The 17,513-nt window shown below is 38.9% G+C and overlaps 1 protein-coding gene across 1 annotated transcript; it reads left to right on the top strand.

Annotated features, from left to right (window-relative positions):
• The first annotated feature begins 1,058 nt into the window (after nucleotides 1-1,058).
• mindy2 (MINDY lysine 48 deubiquitinase 2) lies at nucleotides 1,059-16,821 on the top strand. The gene is made up of 9 exons (XM_014027559.1): nucleotides 1,059-2,051; nucleotides 2,244-2,301; nucleotides 4,457-4,521; nucleotides 9,578-9,736; nucleotides 11,021-11,123; nucleotides 11,725-11,867; nucleotides 12,442-12,615; nucleotides 13,403-13,594; nucleotides 14,937-16,821. The coding sequence occupies exons 1-9, from the start codon at nucleotides 1,155-1,157 to the stop codon at nucleotides 15,102-15,104; spliced, it is 1,959 nt and encodes a 652-aa protein (XP_013883013.1). The 5' UTR covers nucleotides 1,059-1,154; the 3' UTR covers nucleotides 15,105-16,821.
• The last annotated feature ends 692 nt before the right edge of the window (nucleotides 16,822-17,513 follow it).

Below are 17,513 nucleotides of genomic sequence, written 5' to 3'. Positions count from 1 at the left end.
GAATGAATGAATGAATGAATGAATGAATGAATGAATGAATGAATGAATGAATGAATGAATGAATGAATGAATGAATGAATGAATAAATAAATAAATTTGTAGATACAAAGTTTTTTCATATAAATTTAAGTTACCTTTCCATATCCTCATCACCTTATTTAAAGGACCTTGAACAATGTCTTTATCAGCAACCTGCAAATTTGTTCCACCGTCAAAACCAGCATCTTGTCAGCTGGGCAGTCCAGAGACAGACTGTGAAGTTAGGTTTTTAAATCACTTTTGATCGGGCCACATCAGTAGGTGTATTATTTTTCTTGTATATATTATTATATTTTATTAGTAGAAATCATTTAGATCATGATTTTACATATGAGGATGCAAAGGCCATACTATTTATCCATACTATTTATAGATCTGTGGGTAAGATGGAAAGGCTGAGGATGGCAATACCAATAATTAAAATTATTGACTTACAAGGCAGAGCAATCGTAGCATACAGATGACAGAAATGAGTATCAACTCAACAGCATGCATATTTAAAAAAAACAGGCCTAGATTAAGCAAGTCATTGCATTTAATATTTTGTTGCTTGTAAATATAGAAGTTTATTGTCTGTGAATGAATTCCATGTAAGCATTTTTTTCGTCTCCTAATAGAAAATACTGTTACTCACCCAATAAAATATAAATATAATACACATAAACAAAGTATACGGTTTAACCAATTAGCTGGAAAAGTTTTTGCTGCCATCTAGTGGTTTTAAGACGTTAATACATCCAGTCATACTTCTGCCAAATGCGGTGTTTAGGAATTTMTTTTTCCGAGATTCAATTCAAGCTACGCGACACTATCATGGCTTCACAAATTAATGCAGCAAGTTTCATTTTCTTAGGTAATAAAAAGCGATTTATTCATAGCTTGTTAAGGAATTTGAATAAAGATAAACCAATAATTAAAAATAAAATACAAAGAAAAAAAACATTCAGACTAAAACGTTAAAAGTTTAATTTTTGTAAATTACGAGCTGACCCAAACGCATCATCCACCGCCCTCTTTTACTCTGATGACGTCACTCGCAGAGTTGTCATGGCGTCTTTGAGACCGAAGCTACTGCTGCAATTTAGCTAAAATCTGTCGACAGCGTTTGTATCGAGATGGATAAAAATGCAAACCTGCATCGGGACCCTGACGGGACTTCGTTGTGTGCCACGATTGCGGACAAAATGGGCGACGTTCCCGACGTAGGTGGAGTGAAAGGAAGTGCGGACAAATTCAAGAATAGTGAGGCTCCTCTCTGTACTTTGGGTGATAGCAGCGCCACTGATGTTAGTTCTCAAAGCTCTGGTGATGTTCTTCACAATGCTGGAAAGTCCGACGCGCCGGAGCTTATCGAAGCCCCCTCCGTTGTRCAGGAGGAAGACAAAGGGGACTTGGTTACAAGCCAGCCGTGGTCCGGGTCTGGGAGTCAGATTAGTAACGGGATGGGGCTTGAGTCGGTGCTGTCAGCAGGAGACAGCCAGGGTGGTGCCTCAAAGTTAGTAAACAACAAAACCGACGACCTTTCCTCACCTCCCGCCACAGAGAGCACAGATGCACCGCCCGAGGAGGGACCAGCTCGCGAACAAAACGAAGCGACGAAACTTGCCAAACCGACTCACCTGCTGTGTGCGGACGGTGGAGCCGAAACAGACGTTAAACCGGGGTCGTCCGGCAAGCACACCTTATCGGAGGGACYGCCGAGCGGGAGTGACCCGGATCCCAGCCTCGGCGGTGAGTCCCGGAGCATTGATTCCTTGGAGTCCTTCTCCAACCTGAACTCGTGTCCCAGCTCTGAGGGGCTGGAGGACCGGGGACTGGCTTTGGCCTTGCAGAACGAGTACAGCTCCGATGGGACAAAGACTTCGTGCGCCAAGGACCGGGCCGCCGGCCAGTCCATCTACCACATCAAATGGATCAAATGGAGGGAGGAGAACACGCCGATCATCACCCAGAACGAGAATGGGCCCTGTCCCTTACTGGCAATCATGAATGTCCTTCTGCTTGCATGGAAGGTAAATGTCCTGGGAGTGATATGAAGACTTGGTTTTTACCGTTCAAGCAAACTAAGTACAAAAAATGGGTTTTTGAACAAAATGTGATTTTCAACTTGAATAATAGGGTTTCATTAAATAAATATCCAGGTTTTTGTTGTGTTTTTACCAAATGTGCAGTGTGAATAAGCAGTGGATGTGCACCTCTTTCAGGTTAAGATGCCACCTATGATGGAAATTATAACAGCTGAGCAGCTGATGGAGTATCTTGGTGAGTATTTGCATCTCAGAAAACCTCATCATCGCTGAAAAAAAAAAGAAATGTTTACTTCTTTAAATTTGTTGTTGCAAATGTTAACCTGAACTATATCGAATGGTGCAGTTTGAAATAGATCACGTTAGTAGATTTTCAAATATATCGATGTGCTATCCTGAAATAAGAGTCCTCAAAGCAAAACACTTKGCTGAATCCTCTGCAGACTAAGTGGATGCTGAAGTGATTGACCTACATTAGGCTGGCTGTAGTTGGAGGTGTTTCAGTCTTTATCCATTTTTGTGGGGGTCCAGTCCTAAAGGGGATATGTGCKTTTAAACCCTTCTTTTTCACAGTCAAATCATTCAGTTGGGGTCTGTATAAAGTGGAACTGCGGTGTTTTTGCCTGAATTCTTCCTTATCAAAACTTTACAAGCCCCTCTGTCAAACCTTTTCTGAAGAAAAGGGGTGAAAGACTGTGTCTCAGATCAACTCGTTTTGACACTGTCTCTTTAATGCAAGGGAGGTGGTTCACTCTGCCCATTCTAGTTTGATTGAGTGTTTTACAACAATATAGTGGCCCAGAAACTTTTTATTTACAGATTAATCAATATAAGAGACTAAATTCTAATTTTCTGCGCTCCTAGACTCCACGTACACAACAAACTGCATTTAACGGCTAAAAAAAGTGGATTTTGCACGATATGTCCCCTTTAATGACTTTGCAACAAGTAGAAACTGGACCTCTTTTGCTTTTCACTATTATTTTTCTCAACTCCTTGTTTGTTAACTTTTAATAGTGCGGACCACAAGTGTAGACTTACGATTACAGTTTGTTTCAACAACATGGTGTTTCATGTCCTTTCCAATGAGTCTGTGGAAAAGCTCAGCTGTTCGTTAACTGATTTATGAAYGTATGTTTGCGTGCAACAGATCTAATTTCCCTTCAGGAGTTATTAAGATACCATTCATTCCAATATCCAAGACTCAACAGAGGAAGAGACCCGAACTGGGGAAATCCCCATCAGCAAGTCTTGTGTTGCTGTAGAGGAAATAGGAGCCATCTTGTCTCCCTGGCTGTGTCCTGTTCTGTTTAACTGCCCTGTAGTTTGAGATAATCGGGAGGATACGTTCACTTTACGCCTGCATTTAACGACAGCCAACAAAATTAGTCTTGTGTGGCGTTCTGGACGTTTTGCATTTCTTCTAACCTCAGCCTGGTTCTCTGTCTTGTCATAGAAAAAAAAAAAAACTGTACCAAGGAGTTTCAGAGGCTCCACACATACAGTGCAATCTTTATCCATGGATTCAGACAGGAGGAGTTTGTCAACCCGTTCAAACATCTTGTGAAATTGGGGCTCATGTGTCCTAATTACTGTTGCTGCAGAGTTTCTGAGGCTGACTGACGCAACAGTTTGAATTCTGTTTGGTTTGCGATGTGTGAGTTTGGGTTGGATATTCATTGTTTGCTGTAAACCGCTCTTTCTTGGTTAGTTGTAGTTAAAAAGCAACAAAGACWGTTTAAGGACTTTTTCCCCTGGAAGTCTTCCTCTCATCCTAGTCGCTTGAGTGACGTTTTTCTTGGATATTTTTACTTACGTCCGTGAAAAGAAGTTGTTGGTATTTAATTTCTTTAAAAAAACATGTGACTGTACACAATGTGCAGTACAACACTTTTGCCTTTTCCCACAAATTTCATGACACACTGCTGAACAAATTGAAAAATTACATGAGCAGAAGCTTTTGAATGACAGGACATGGCTGCAATAAAAAAAAATAACAGCTGCATTTGCATGGCTTTCTTCGCCAAACTTCAAATGTTAATCAGTAATAAGGTATTTGTGCGAAGGCCACAATATTTTGTCCTGATGTGCCGTGCTCCGTTGTGTTCATGGCTTGACTTCGTAATTCTGTCACCGTCGCTCGCTGTGCAGATCATTTGAAAGCAGCAGATTTTTAGGTCCCAACATCAAGAGCCAAACATTGACAAGGCTGTGAACTTTGCTGCAGTGCCTACTGTTTTGCATTAGAAGCATCTGTCAGATTCAGGTTCTTAAAAGGTGTTTATTTATTTTATTTATTTATTTATTTATTTTTATTGTCAGTCAATTTGGTATTATTTGTCCCGTGTCAGTCTAACATGACTCAGCATCTCTTGATCTGTCCTCTGCAGGTGACTACATTTTGGAAACCAAACCTAAAGAGATCTCAGAGGCTCAGCGGTTAAACTATGAGCAGGTAAGACTTGCATATTTACTGTAATGCGTATTCTTAACCGGGAGTGTTTTTGCTTATCTGCGTGTCTCTCTGAGCCGTAGACTGCGGAATGTGGAGCACAGGGTTTTAGAGATGAGCTCATGTTCCTCTCTCCTGCCGTTATTTGTGGAATTTGTGAAAGTTTGACGCAAGCTTTTTGTCTCAATGACACACTGGGAGAATTTCATCATCTGTTGTTTTTTTTATTTTATTGATATATTTTTGTGTAGAACGTGAGTGATCTCCGATATAAACATTTTCAGTGTATCTGCATGCTTCAAACCCATGTAGGTTTAAGCATTTGCATCATGGCAGCGTTGGTCAGTGGGTATAAGTATACAGTTGATCACAAGCCACATGAAACTGCATTGTAGCCTTTTTCCTGCTGCTCTATAGGTTGTATGAGAGGAGTCTTGCAAGACTCCGGGAACAACGGGTCAGTAGTGTCAGATTATGTTGTTTCACATGACGGCAAACGCTGAGACGCATGGCTGGGTTCAGCTCCAGGCTATCGCAGCGACGGTGTGTGGCTTACCACGAAAGGCACTTGAAGATGGAGCTCCAGCTTCTCGCTTCCTCCCATCCCCACGGCCTGCCCATGGTGTAGGAGGGGCTCTGCCGCGCTCTCCCTTTTTGCGTGGCAGCGCACGAGCACATCTGTGAATGATTTGAAGCCACACATCGGCGAGAGAGGAGTAAAAAATATCGTGCCGTTTCCTCTTGGAAGCTCACTGGGACGGAGTTTCTAAATTTAAGCTCGAGCTGAAATACAACCTCCTAAATAAATCAGTGGCGTTCTCGGCATGCATGGATGGAGTAATGGAATGGCTCCAGTTTGTGCTGCCTTGTTATTATGGTTGTCTAATCACTGGTCTGGGAGCTGTTTTACATGTGGGTGTCGTCATGTCCGTTTGCCGTCTGTTACAGCGCTGTGGTTGGTTAACACGGCATTTGGGAACTACAGGAGGATGACTTCTGTCAAACTGGGGTGTTTGTGTCAAACGTTTTCTCCTTAATTTGTTGTAAGGAAATGCGATTATTTAACAGATTGTGATATAATGCTGAATATTTTATTCTCTGGCAGGAAGGAACTGTTGGACATTATGACTAAAGTAATTAAATTAATACATTCGTTCTGAAAAAAACACATCGCAGGAAAGTTGGTTTAAAACAGAATTTGTTTGGCTGCTCTTTAGCTTTTGTTAAATATTTACCCAGAGGAGCTGAGGAAGGCAGAGTGGAGTCTTGCTCTGCTTTTGTCTAACTGGATTCAGCTCAACAAGGTGATTCATCCATGATGACTGTTCAGCCATTGGAAGAAACGGGCTATTGACTTGAAGAAACACGGGGGTTTATTTGCCGGAACAAGTTCTCAAACATTTGGTTTTGTTCTGAGTCAAACCTTTGGCGTCTTTTAGGGTCTAAAWGAGCAAAACTATCATGTTTCATGCATTCTGCATTTGTTTTCTAAATAAGCTCAAGGATAATGGACTTAAATTTGGAGAAAAGCACAATATGAATGACAGTGATGGAGACGAGAGATTCAAAGAAAAGTATTGTTCGTATCACAAAAGCTAACAAATACAGCTAGTTGATTGGGCCCGTATGGAGAACAGATCGCTGTGTGGGTGARCATGTGGAGAGAGACTGCACCGGCTGGCACAGTGCACGTGTGCAAATTATTTATTCCTTTACTCAAGGTTCATGCAGGGTCTTAAAAAGTCTAAAAAAGTCTAACATTTGAAAATCAAATTTTTAGGCCTAAAAACACCCAGATTTAAATGTAAATTAAATTTTGTCAAGTCTAAATTGTTTTTATTGTTGATCATTCCTGAGATAAACAGATTAAAGTGCCGTAATTAAAGGTTGATGCAATCTGTCTTCATGAAGTGATAAAGCTGCTTCTCGTATTGGTACACAAATTACAAATCCCGTGATAACTGCAGGCAAAAAAAGGGCACAGTTTACTTCCATGTTTTCGATGACTTTGCTGCTACAGCCCCCACCCCCCCCCGCATACGGTGGCTTGTTCACCCGCCCAAAAAAACAAAGAAGTTGCGTCCACTGCTTGCCGTTTAAACATGGGAAAGTGTGTTTTCAATGAGGCTTGGCTTGATATCAGGGATTTTTGCACTCTGTTGGAAGCGGCCCACAGCAGTCGATATGAAGGTCTCACAGATACAATCGTTTTATTAAAAATAATTTAGTGTTCTTGTATTCAATTTAAATATTCTTTAATAGCTAAATTAATGGCAATAAAAGGTTTCTATGTTAAATTTTCTGGGACCATTTGAATGTTTCTGTTAATGCGTCGGTTTGGTCTTAAATGTCATTCCTGATGGTCTTAAAAGGTCTTGAAAAGGTCTTAAATTGAACTTACTGAAACCTGCGTGAACCCTGTTTACTGAGGTTTCACTGGGAAAAATCCATATATGCAGTATTTTTTTAAGGAGGTTTGTCATCTGTTTATCTTGGCCATATTAAAAGATTTTTTTAATTAACTAACGTTGAACACATTAAGCAGTTGATACCTTTAACAGTTACTTGTGTCTGTCAATCACTAATTGACCGTCACACGATATGTSTCTTTGATCAGTAAATTGTAGTTTTGATTCACGGTAAATGGTCTGCCATGTGCTCTATCCATAGAAGTATCATTTAGCTGCAGTTATTTCCTAAACGTTCACGCTACAGTCATTTTTGTAAGACACTGGTATTTGTATGATAAAGTGCAAGCACAAATGATTGTTAAAAAAATCTAATTGGAGAAGACCCAGTGTAAGTGCAGCTTGAGTCTCATCCAGCAGAAACAATAATGTATTTGCAGGATGGACGATGTGGTTTAGAATTACATCACTGTAAATGTTTATAGGATAGCTAAKGCATGAATCACAATAAGAGTTCTTTATATTAAAGTTGTTAATRAAATGGCAACAATCCAATTTGGTTTTGCTCGGAATAGTCATTATCTTTCCAACTTGATCAATAATAAACTTTATTTCTCCAAAGTGACATTGTTCAAAGAGTTATTTATAACACACCTTTCCACATAACTCCACTTCAAATGATCCTGTAATTTGCTCATGCCAATTAACATCAGTTTGCACACATGTATCAGATATCTAATTGCTTCATTCTCTTGATTCCCTTCATCTTCATTTTTCTAAATTAAGCTTAAATGGCGATGGCAGTGTTTACTGTCAGACTTCAGCATGGGAAAAGCAAATAAAACTCTATAATCAAACCCGTCTTTCTTTTACATATCCAGTGTGACGTGAAGATTTAATGTGGGAATCACTGCACAGTTAATAGCACGTGTTGGGTTTCAACCAAACCATCGTGTTATATAAAAAAAGATAACTGCCGATGGAAGCTTGCTCTCCCTCATGCTTACACTGTAATACCACATTCATTCAACTACCATTTAATTAAATCTACTCAGGGTTTTGTTGATGAATAAATTTTGGATGAAAATCAACAGAGAAAAAAAAAAGACTCAAACTAGAGACTTGGAAAAACATGGACCATTCCCACAATCTCCCAGAGACTTGTGCTAATGTTACACAGTGGAAATGCATCCAAGTCAACTGAATGTGAGTGATTCAGAGCTAGCCCTCTGATCTCTAAACACTCTTCTGCTGTTGGAGCCAGTCAGCCTTAAAGTGAAAACATGGGGTCCATTTCACAGTTTTGCTAATCCTGCCATTACTGCTGCCTCTAGTATCCTAATCCACACACTTAGATGAGTTAGCAGCTTTTGGATCGCCACGCCAAACGTCCTCAAACAGTGTTGTGAAGGTTGCATTATTTCTTCACATTTGCTTCTTATAATAAGACTTTGATTAATCAAAATCACTGCCCAGTTCTAATAAAAAGACTGTGGTTGTTAAACAGCCATACTCAGTTTACCCTCCATTTCTCATCACCTTTATTTTAACTATGTTATGTGTGATATTTTATTGTTGTTTTATTCTTTTGTTTTTATTTAATTTTGTATTTTATTTTGCAGTTTTCTTGACAGCCATATACTATTCTTGCTGGAAATGCACCACGAAGGGCTGAAGCTGATGCTACTGTACTTAAGCATATATTTCTSTTAAATGACAGTGTAATGTAAAACTAATGAACCACTATGATTTTTTTTAAATTGGAGTTTCTAATTTGGAGCCATGCTGAATTTAACTTCAGATAGCTGAAATAGCCAAGGTCGTCATTGAAATTGGTGATCAGATGGCATAAGCATGTTTAAAAAGCATATTTAAAAGCTGTAGATGTTGCTCAGCTTTTATAGTGCCTGACCAAGTGCAAACTGAGTACTAATGCACCCCCATACCATAATGGATGCTGGCTTTTAAGCTGATGGATGTACACTCTCCTCTCTAGCCTGGAGGAGGCTGCATCCATGATTTACTTGCATAAAAAATGTAAACTTTATTCATCAAACCATAGGACAGTTTTCTGCTTCAACACTGTCTAGTTCATACTAGCTTTGTGCCTTGGGGAAGGAGACACTGTTTCAGGATATTTATGTTTGTTTTTGTTAGGGAGGCACATTTAAATCAGCCTAGCATCTAAATGTTATTTGGGTTTTATGCAATATATTCCAAGGTTTAGTGCAACATAAACATGATTTTCTAGATACAATATCCAAATATAATGAATCTACAAACTTCCTCTAAGAAACATGCAGAATAAAAGTCTGTTTCTGCTTTTAAAATAGCTTATTTACAAGGGTTTTTGTTTTCCTGAAATATTTTAATGAAGTAACCCAGAATAATGTTTTATTCTAATTTAAATTCAGGTTGGATTCTAAGTAATTGTTTATGACATTGTTATTCTTTCCTGTTTAGTATCAGAGAGTGGTACCATGTAAAACATGCTCTGAGTTCAAAACCCGTCTACAGAGAGTCATTTCTTTTGGAGAGAGAGAGAGAGAGAGAGACCTTTATTGCCATCGTACAGAGAGCAAGCACAATGAAATTACAATTCAGTTGTAATGAATAACATGTGAATTATCTATCTGCATTTTCTTTCTCAGAACATGAGTGATGCCATGGCAGTGCTGCACAAGCTGCAGACGGGTCTGGATGTAAACGTGAAGTTCACAGGGGTGCGGGTCTTTGAGTACACCCCAGAATGCATTGTGTTTGATCTGCTTGACATCCCTCTTTACCACGGCTGGCTTGTTGACCCCCAGGTGAGATGGATCTTGTTTTCTCCTCAACCTCACGAGACGCAGCTTGTTCTATTCTTGTCCTGTTTTTTGAACTCAGAAATATCCTCTCCTGTCAATTGGAGGCTGTTTTCACACTTAATGTGCTTGGATTCATTGTTATTTTTGTAGACTGAGTCACTTTTTCACACCTACTTACGGCTTTACAACACAGTTGACAGGCTGAAAACTTACTAGTGATTAACATGGCAAACACTATATATTCTTATGACTTATARATGGCTTTTCCTCCTAAAAAGACACATTTTTTCTTGGATTTTTTTTTGTACTATTTCACACAATGTAGCACATTTTACTGATTTCCAATGCATTTGATATTAAAATCTGACACGTTGTGAGTTCATGGCAGGTGAATAGTTTGAAAGAAAAAGACAGTAAATATATGATTAGCACCTATAAACTGAAACAGGGCTCCATCTCTTTAGAAAGTCATATTTAGCTCATTTTTACTGCATGGTCACTGCTTTCGAGCACTTTTTTTGAGTCAAATCAACTCTGTCTTTTTCAACATAAGATGATTTTARTTTAAAACTTTGGTATAAAAGGACATGGGTGATGTGCATTCTTTCAAGGAATACTAWGCCTTTGATTTGCACTGGGTATGGSAGGTGCAAGGGTAAATTAAATTCCCAAGGGTAAATTAAAGTGCCTGTGACAACAAATAATTGTAATACATATGAATGCATTTTTAGAAAGAGGACATTGATAAAATATTRCAAAATAAATTTCATGTCGCTGAGATGAGCAGTTGTTGAGATATTTGCCTGTGARGTAACAGGAAGTGATGTCAAAGGGGAATGTCTGCATGTAAACAGAGCATTGCTACAACAGCCAACAACACAGACTGTAAAGAAGAATCTGATATTTCTTAAGATTATTTTGAGTCTCCATCAGAGAGAGATGAAGAAGAGTCAGAGTTCAAATAATATTGTTTCAATAAACAAAGACCAGAGAGTTTTTTTTTTGTTAAAGAGTTCCCCTTTGATGTCACTTCCTGTTTTACATTGGCTGAACCAAGTTCAAATGAAAAAATGCCACTTATGTGACAAAATGGGTTAAATCGTGTGTATTATTCCACCTTTCTTAAATATAAAAAATGTTTTGCTTTGAGAAAATATGCCAAATCTAAAATTTACTATAGTGATCAAGATGTTTCATTTTTAAAAAGTTCATATTTTAAGTTTTTAATGTGTAGTCAGTGAATGTTTGCTTTTGGTGAAGGTTCTCAGGTTTTATCTGTGTTTGCAGATGCATGACATTGTCAAGGCAGTGGGCAACTGCAGCTACAACCAGCTGGTAGAGAAGATAATATCCTGCAAACAGTCAGACAACAGCGAGCTGGCAGGCGAAGGTAAGCGCGTCTCTTCACTCCTCCTCCTYTTTGACAAAGCCTGGCTGCTTCCTTTATTCTGAATTTTTGTTTTTGGTCAGCAGTAAGGGAGAAGCAAAGCCAAAGTCGGGCACTTAAATAAACAAAAAKAGGAGTTTGGAATTGATCTTTCTATCTGGAATCACATTAATTACATGCAAAATGTTTACTGCAAATACACTCTCCATAGAACCACGAGCAGAGTTAAAAAAACATGGCATACATGTGACTGAGTATGAGATGACCTACTTCTTTAGCTCAGTTTTCTCAACAGATGTCCAGAGTTATGATCAGTAATGTTTGATACTGAACTTGTCTCTGTTGTAGCCCAGAATAATATAATGCTGGTGGTATTTATCACTTTTTACTGCAACAATTTAAGAATTGACATTTTTGTTGAACATATTTAGTTTAAAAAAAGTATCAATGGAAAAGAAAACCTGTCAAAACAAAACAAAAAAAAAATTATTCATGTCACCAATTCCAGATCTGTCAGCATATTTCTTGTCAAATCCAAGTTCCTGTTTCTTTATTTGGCACTCAGCTCCTCCGTGTGTTTCTCTTTCACCTCCTCGTGTCCCAGGCATCGTGGCGGAGCAGTTTCTAAACAGCACAGCCACTCAGCTGACATACCATGGCTTGTGTGAGCTCACGTCCACCGTGCAGGAAGGAGAACTCTGTGTGTTTTTCAGGAACAATCACTTCAGCACCATGATCAAATACAAGGTAAACATCACTATTAGTAGCTGGTCGTGTCTCATTAACATAAAAAGGGCTCTGCGTCATCTGTCCTCCCAAGTATTCTTTGACTTTTAAACGTTAGGCTGGGTTGTATGTGATGTGTGTACAAGGCAGGGACAAATAAAAATTCACTCTTCTATATGACACGGCTGACTTTTAACATCAACCTACTTCAAGATGGCCACAACAGCCGACTGACCTTAGAAAACACTTAGACCAATCTCCATAAGTGCCTCTGTAACGACCCCTGTTCCCGGCTGGTTTGACATATAACTGCAGCTGAAACAGACCTTTCCTGTTATCTACAGGAGGGGGAAGTGTGAGTCTGCCAACTCACACTTTGAGAAGCACACCATTGTTGCCAACACAATCAAAGCTGTGTGTATATCCGATAACACTCATACAACACTCACATTATCACTTTTCTGTGGGCATAAACTCACAGACACGACTCATTAAAACTTAAATATTTGCAGGTGTTAAGCATCTCATGCAGTCAGTAGAATCATTTCTATAAAGTGACAGCATTCTAAAATCTGCATCTGCAATGGTTTTGCAGGGCCAGCTGTACCTTCTGGTTACAGACCAGGGTTTCYTGACGGAGGAGAAGGTCGTCTGGGAGAGTCTGCACAACGTCGACGGAGACGGAAACTTCTGTGATTCGGAGTTCCGGTTGCGACCTCCTTCTGATCCAGAGACTGTGTACTGTGGCCAGCAGGATCAGATAGACCAGGTGTGAGCTCACAGRTGCACACGAGACCGGCAGAAGCAGTGAGATTTTAACTCAAACTTGAATGCTTTTTTCTCATAGTCCTTGTAAAGACAGAAGGCTAAGMCCAACATGTTTCATTTTTAGAACACTTGACAGGAAAGAGGCAAGAATTTTAAACTAGATGAGCATTAAATAAATAGAATATTTATTCCTGCAAATGCAAAAACGGATTAAAACAAAAACCTTACTCTAATCCCAAGCTGAAAAATACATGGGAACAGTTCTAAATAATAAATGTGTATAATCGCCCATAACAGTGTTCTAATGCAATAACTTAGAACCAACCTGCAAATTTAAGGTCAGCGCTGTACCATCTTTCTTCTGTCCTCATACATAAATTATACTCAGAGGTCTCTTTTCAACGTGGGGTTGTGGGCTTCCAAACTTTTTATTTATTTATTTTTSTTTTACCTTTCTTTCCTCGTGAGTTGGTGAATGTAAAGAAGCTTAATTATAATTACTTTCATTAAAACTTTACACATAGATTTAAAAAAGTTTAGGGTCTGCCTGTTTCAATAAAGTCTAATCTTTATTTACAAGAAGAGTTTGGTATAAAAAACACCATTTTTTAAAGCAATATTCACTTGAGTTAGTTTGTTTCCATGATCTCCATGGAAAAACTGGATTTTTCTCTAAGAGGAAGTCACTGTATGTATTATTTATAATCAAGAGCCAAAAAAAGGACAACATCCTTGACATGGTTAAGAGACATGGACATGAGTTGGCCTGTTTTCGTGTTGAACACCAGGACTATCTGATGGCGCTGTCGCTGCAGCAGGAGCAGCAAAACCAGGATCTGCAGTGGGAGCAACTCCCCGAAGGCATCAGTGACCTGGAGCTGGCCAAGAAGCTTCAAGAGGAGGAGGACCGACGAGCTTCTCAGTACTACCAGGAGCAAGAGCAGGAGCAGGCAGCAGCTGCTGCAGCGGCACAGGCACAGGTGCAAGGGTGGGAGGTGAGGGTGGGAGGGGGGTCCACAGAGGGATGAGACAGAGGGATTTTAACAAATGTGTTGCATTTAATGACCTGTTAATCTTAACGTTGGGTTCTGGAAACAGTTGGATGTTTGCATCAGAGAAGCTAGATTAAGTGAGACTGATATAAATGGACAGTGGGTTGATTTTAAATTGGTTTTGTTTTCATCAACTTAAAGTTGCAGCAAGAAGAAAAACAAAAATCATAAAATTAATTTAAAAAAGCACCAGGCCTAGCATTCCTTGAGGGAAGACATATTGCCCACCATCTTTCAAACTAAAATTTTAAACTAAGATCATCTGATTTTAAAGGGATCCCTGATTAGTTGTAACATTAGACTTTATAAACATATAATATGATAAACATATACTTTAACTGTAAAATATTGCCTTAGATGTATTAGCTCGGCGCAAGCGCAACAAACAAGCTAAACTGAGGTCCTCCATCCATATTTTCAGTTGCAGKCTGAGTCATTTTTGTGTTCCCCTCTCTGTCATGTGGATGGAGGACCTCAGTGACGAGAGGAGAATGTGTAGCGCTGAGCTAATACATAAACAGATATTGTCCAAGATTAACCTTCAGGGTGGATATAGCTCGCTAGCAGCCTCGCATCGAGGACCTATCCACGTCATCATTTACCCAGAATGCTTTGCGTGTAAATAAAATGGCCCCGTCCGTGTAATATATTTGTAAACTTTTAGTTTAAAAATTATACAAACTGAACATCCTACAGTATTTTTATAGTCTTTCTTTAACATTTAAAATATATGTTTATTAAATAAAGTCTAATGTTACAACTAATCATGGATCCCTTTAAGTAGTGATAGAGGTCTAGGCTAGGCTTTTCAAAAGTGTGTCCACTAAGGCGAGACTGTCTAGCCTTATTGGACACACTTGAAAATAACATCATGCAGTATACTGTAGTGATATCTCTCATGATTTGTCAKTGATTGGACTGAGTAWAGGGTAAGGATAATTAGCTGYGTTGACTAAGTTAAATTGTGTTTACACAAAATGTTAATCAGTTGTTGATGTACTGAGAGTTTTATTGAAATTCATCAAGTGTTTCATGAAATACTGTTAATTGTACAGACATGGGCAAAGACATTATCACTCTTTCACCTTCATTGACTGGTGATAATAATAATAAGGTTAACTGGCAGAAAATCCGTATCATAGTTCAATTTAAGATAAAGTAAAGGTTGTAGTTTTGGAGCCCAACTAAGATGCTGTACTCAATCTTTTTTTGTTTTAGGAAACTGTACACACACACACACTAAATATTCCCTCACTCTTTGGTTCAACAGGATGCTGTGGAAGGAGGTGAGGCGGACAGAGGAGCAGCAGGAGCAGCAGCGGGTGCTGGGACTGCAGCAGCAGCTGGAGCCACCCCAAGCCCAGGGAAACAGCCGTCAGGTGGGGAGCGTAAAGCCAAGAAAGAAGCAAAAGAAAAAGACAAGTGTGTTATTTTGTAACACACGGCGTGCCAGTGTGAGTGTGCGTGTTTTGTGCTTATCTGTGTAAACGGAGACCGTATTTGTTACTGCGTGGACTGAACACACGACGTGCAGCTCCTGCTCGACAACAAACAAGGGAAGGGGTATCGGCTGTTCCCAAACCACTGGTGCCTGCTATCCTCTACCCTCAGTGGAACCTGAACACCACAGGAAGGGACACTACAACATAAACTACCACCCCTGATCTTTTCATAGAGTCAGCCAAACTTTGTTACAGTAGCTCACTGCACTGTATTTGTGACGTGGGGTGAGGTTTAATTGGTGCGGCATATTTTATACAAAACAACTAAAGACACGTCAGTGTCTCACCTTGTTCATTTCCATTTCATTTGTCACTAAAGCAGCTTATAAGCTTTTTTGTACGCATCAATATTTACAAAACCTCCACTTTTTAATCAGCCGTTGATGCCAAAATTCACAGTTTATTTATGTTACAGTTAAACAGGTAGCTTTTGGGATTTTTTTTTTGTTTTCTTTCGTTTTTGTAAGCTGTAAAGGGATTTTGTTTTCTCACCTGTTAGAATACAGTGTTAGCACCACTTGTGTCCCTTTTGAAACACTATTTCCTAAGGGTTAAAAATGCCAGATAGCTGCCAGACACTGAAGCTGTGTTGCAACAGTAATCACAGCTCACCCTGTTCAGATATGCCTTACCAGAGTACGGCGTTGTTGTAATTTGGTCTGTTTGAATGTGCGCGTGGTCTTGAGTTTTGTTTAGACTGGATTTAAGTGTACCGTRCACAAGATGCTACATGATATGATGGTGTGCATTGTACCGAACGTTATATCTGTAAGTTTCAGTTTAAAAATAGCCAATTTTTTTATGATGAATTAGTTRAGCTGCAAGTTTTGACCTTTTTTTTGTTATAATATACAAAAACAYTTTTTTTTCTCGCTATATGTTGCAGAATAGATTTGTGCCCACAGAGTTCAGAGTGAGTTAATAAGCCCTTTTCCCTTTTGCAGTTTCTTTGTCCCCATCTACAGGACAAGAGCGGCGCAGAATAATGTGATTTTAGAGCAGGCAGTGATTTATGCCATCACCATAAAGATGCAAAAAAGGAATACATTTTTTTTAAAAGTAGGGTTCCACAAACTTTTATAGCCAACGCCAAAGTTTGCTGCAGGTGTTCCTTTAGTTTGTTACCTCAGTGCTGTTTCTTTATATCCACATATTAATAAGAAAATCAGTTTTTGTCATGTACACATAGTGAAACCCCAATTCTGAAAAAGATCGGACGTTTTGTAAAATGTAAACAAAAAAAGGCAATGTTTTTGCACAACAGATATTAGAACGTATTAAGCATATCAGATACTTAAACTAAGAAATTGTGCAAGTTTTTGGGGAAAAAAATAAGATATTTTTGGAATTCATTACCCAAAAATGTTGTGACAGGGTCACGTTGACCCCTATGAAACATCGCCCAGTCTGCAAATGTTTAGGAATGAGCGGGAACCAGTTGTTGGAGAATTTGAAAGATAATGTTCCATTCTTGTCTGATGTAGGAGTCTAGCTGTTAAGCAGTCCTGGGTCTCCTTTGGTTCACATGTTTTTTATGGACAAGAGATCTGGACTGCWGGCAGACCAGTTCAGAACCTGGACTCTTCTACTACAAATGCTGTTATGGATGCAGTATGTTGTTTAGCTTTTTCTTGCTGAATTAAGCAAGATATTCCCTAAAAAAGACACCATCTGGATGAGAGCACGTGTTCTAAAACCTCTATACACTTTTCTGCATTGATGATGCCTTTCCAAATGCATGAGCAGCCCATGCCATAAGCACCAAGTGCACCTCCATACCATCAGAGAGGCAGGCTTTTGAACTGTAGTATGGAGGATGTAGTGTTTGTGGTTTCCTAAAAAGGTTTCAAATTCCTAATTTTCTGATAAGGAACATTTCTCTGAAATATATCCATTTTATACCCAGTCTCTTACTAACTTGTTACCAATTAACCAAATTAGTGTAATTACTCCTCCAGCTGTTTTTTTATTTATACCACTTTTACAGTTTTTTTGTTGCCTTCTCCCCCATCTTTTCTTTTAATTTTGTTGACACAAAAAACTTTTTTGTTTTCTTCTTTTTTTCTACTAAAAACTGCACAATTTCTTTATTTAAACATGTGATATGTATACCAAGTTCCATTGATTTGTTTTTTTTTACAAATCTTTTTTTTCTTCTTTATTTGACAAAGTGTCTCGACTTTTTTTTCCCCCCAGAATTGGGGTTAAATTTTTCTAAACCAGTAATGTTAAATTAACATTTGTGGCTATAACTTTGACAAAACTGCACAGGATTTGAAATCTGTTATATGATCAAAATGCTCGACAGGAGTTTCAGCACCTGCTTCAGTGCCGAGAGGCTGCAG

This window comes from Austrofundulus limnaeus, unplaced genomic scaffold, assembly GCF_001266775.1.
Source record: "Austrofundulus limnaeus strain Quisiro unplaced genomic scaffold, Austrofundulus_limnaeus-1.0 Scaffold5, whole genome shotgun sequence".
In the NCBI taxonomy this organism is placed as follows: Eukaryota; Metazoa; Chordata; class Actinopteri; order Cyprinodontiformes; family Rivulidae; genus Austrofundulus; species Austrofundulus limnaeus.
This window is presented reverse-complemented; position numbering and strand designations above follow the sequence as displayed.